The 940-nt window shown below is 25.7% G+C and overlaps 1 protein-coding gene across 1 annotated transcript; it reads right to left on the bottom strand.

The window, feature by feature from the left end:
• On the bottom strand, positions 1-516 carry Chro.40486 (hypothetical protein; the record flags this gene model as incomplete). The annotated part of the gene is made up of 1 exon (XM_659789.1): positions 1-516. A coding segment is annotated over one exon (516 nt), but the record flags the coding sequence as incomplete, so codon positions are not given.
• Between the last annotated feature and the right edge of the window lie 424 nt (positions 517-940).

Here is a 940-nt window from a genome sequence, read left to right as displayed (position 1 = left end):
TTTGATATACTTCAGTACTCCAGAGTTATTCAAAATTGGATTTTCTAAGAACTCAACTTCGAAACCTAACATTAGGAAACATTTGTGACTATTGAAATANAATTCTTTATTAAATTCTGGAATTTCACTCTTATTATCAATCTCTAATTCACCATTGTTTTGAGAATCATTAATATTTCGTGTTTCATCCCCAGAACTTAATTTATCATCGTCATTAGAAGTGGGTTCATCTAAATTGCTTCTTTCCATATCATCTATGAAGATTATTTCATCCTCGTAATAATCATCTTCATCTTCCTCAGATAAATCAATTAAACCTTCAACTAAATACAGTGGTTCTTCGTTTTTGGGAATTTCAGATAAATCTGGAATAATTCTCCCATTGTTCGCATTATTTTCCTTGTGGATTATTTTTGTTCTTACAAGTGAAATTGTTGGCAAAAAGCTTCTTTCTGTAAAATCGCAGAATATTACAAATAGAAGGACAATATGAGATAATACATTAATTAACTTCATTTCTAAAGATTAACTTTTGACCTTAGGAAAAAAACCTATGTAAAATATGACTCATTCAAATTTTTTTTTTCAAAATTAATAATATTATTACGATTATAAATTTATATAATATGGGATAAATCTATAATTTAATCTCAGCCTAAAAATGCATTAAGGAAAAAAAAATTAACAATTTTCCATTTTGATATTAAATTTAGAGAATAAGTAATTAATTTAAATGCTCAAAATTTCATAATTTAATTTACCTTAACTTTTCATATTGCTTGCATGCAATAATTAAACATAAATTTTATTTCAATAGCTGATTTTTTTTTCTTTTTGCAAAACTTAAACTTATTTCTTATTTCAGTAGAATATCCAATACATTTGTCAAATTTTCAAAATCAATGGAAACGATACCGTCGACCTCGCAGGGTTTTGAAAA

This window comes from Cryptosporidium hominis (assembly GCF_000006425.1).
Source record: "Cryptosporidium hominis TU502 chromosome 4 CHRO014196, whole genome shotgun sequence".
Lineage (NCBI taxonomy): Eukaryota > Apicomplexa > Conoidasida > Eucoccidiorida > Cryptosporidiidae > Cryptosporidium > Cryptosporidium hominis.
Note: the sequence above shows the minus strand (reverse complement) of the source record. Positions and strands in the feature narration are given on the sequence as shown.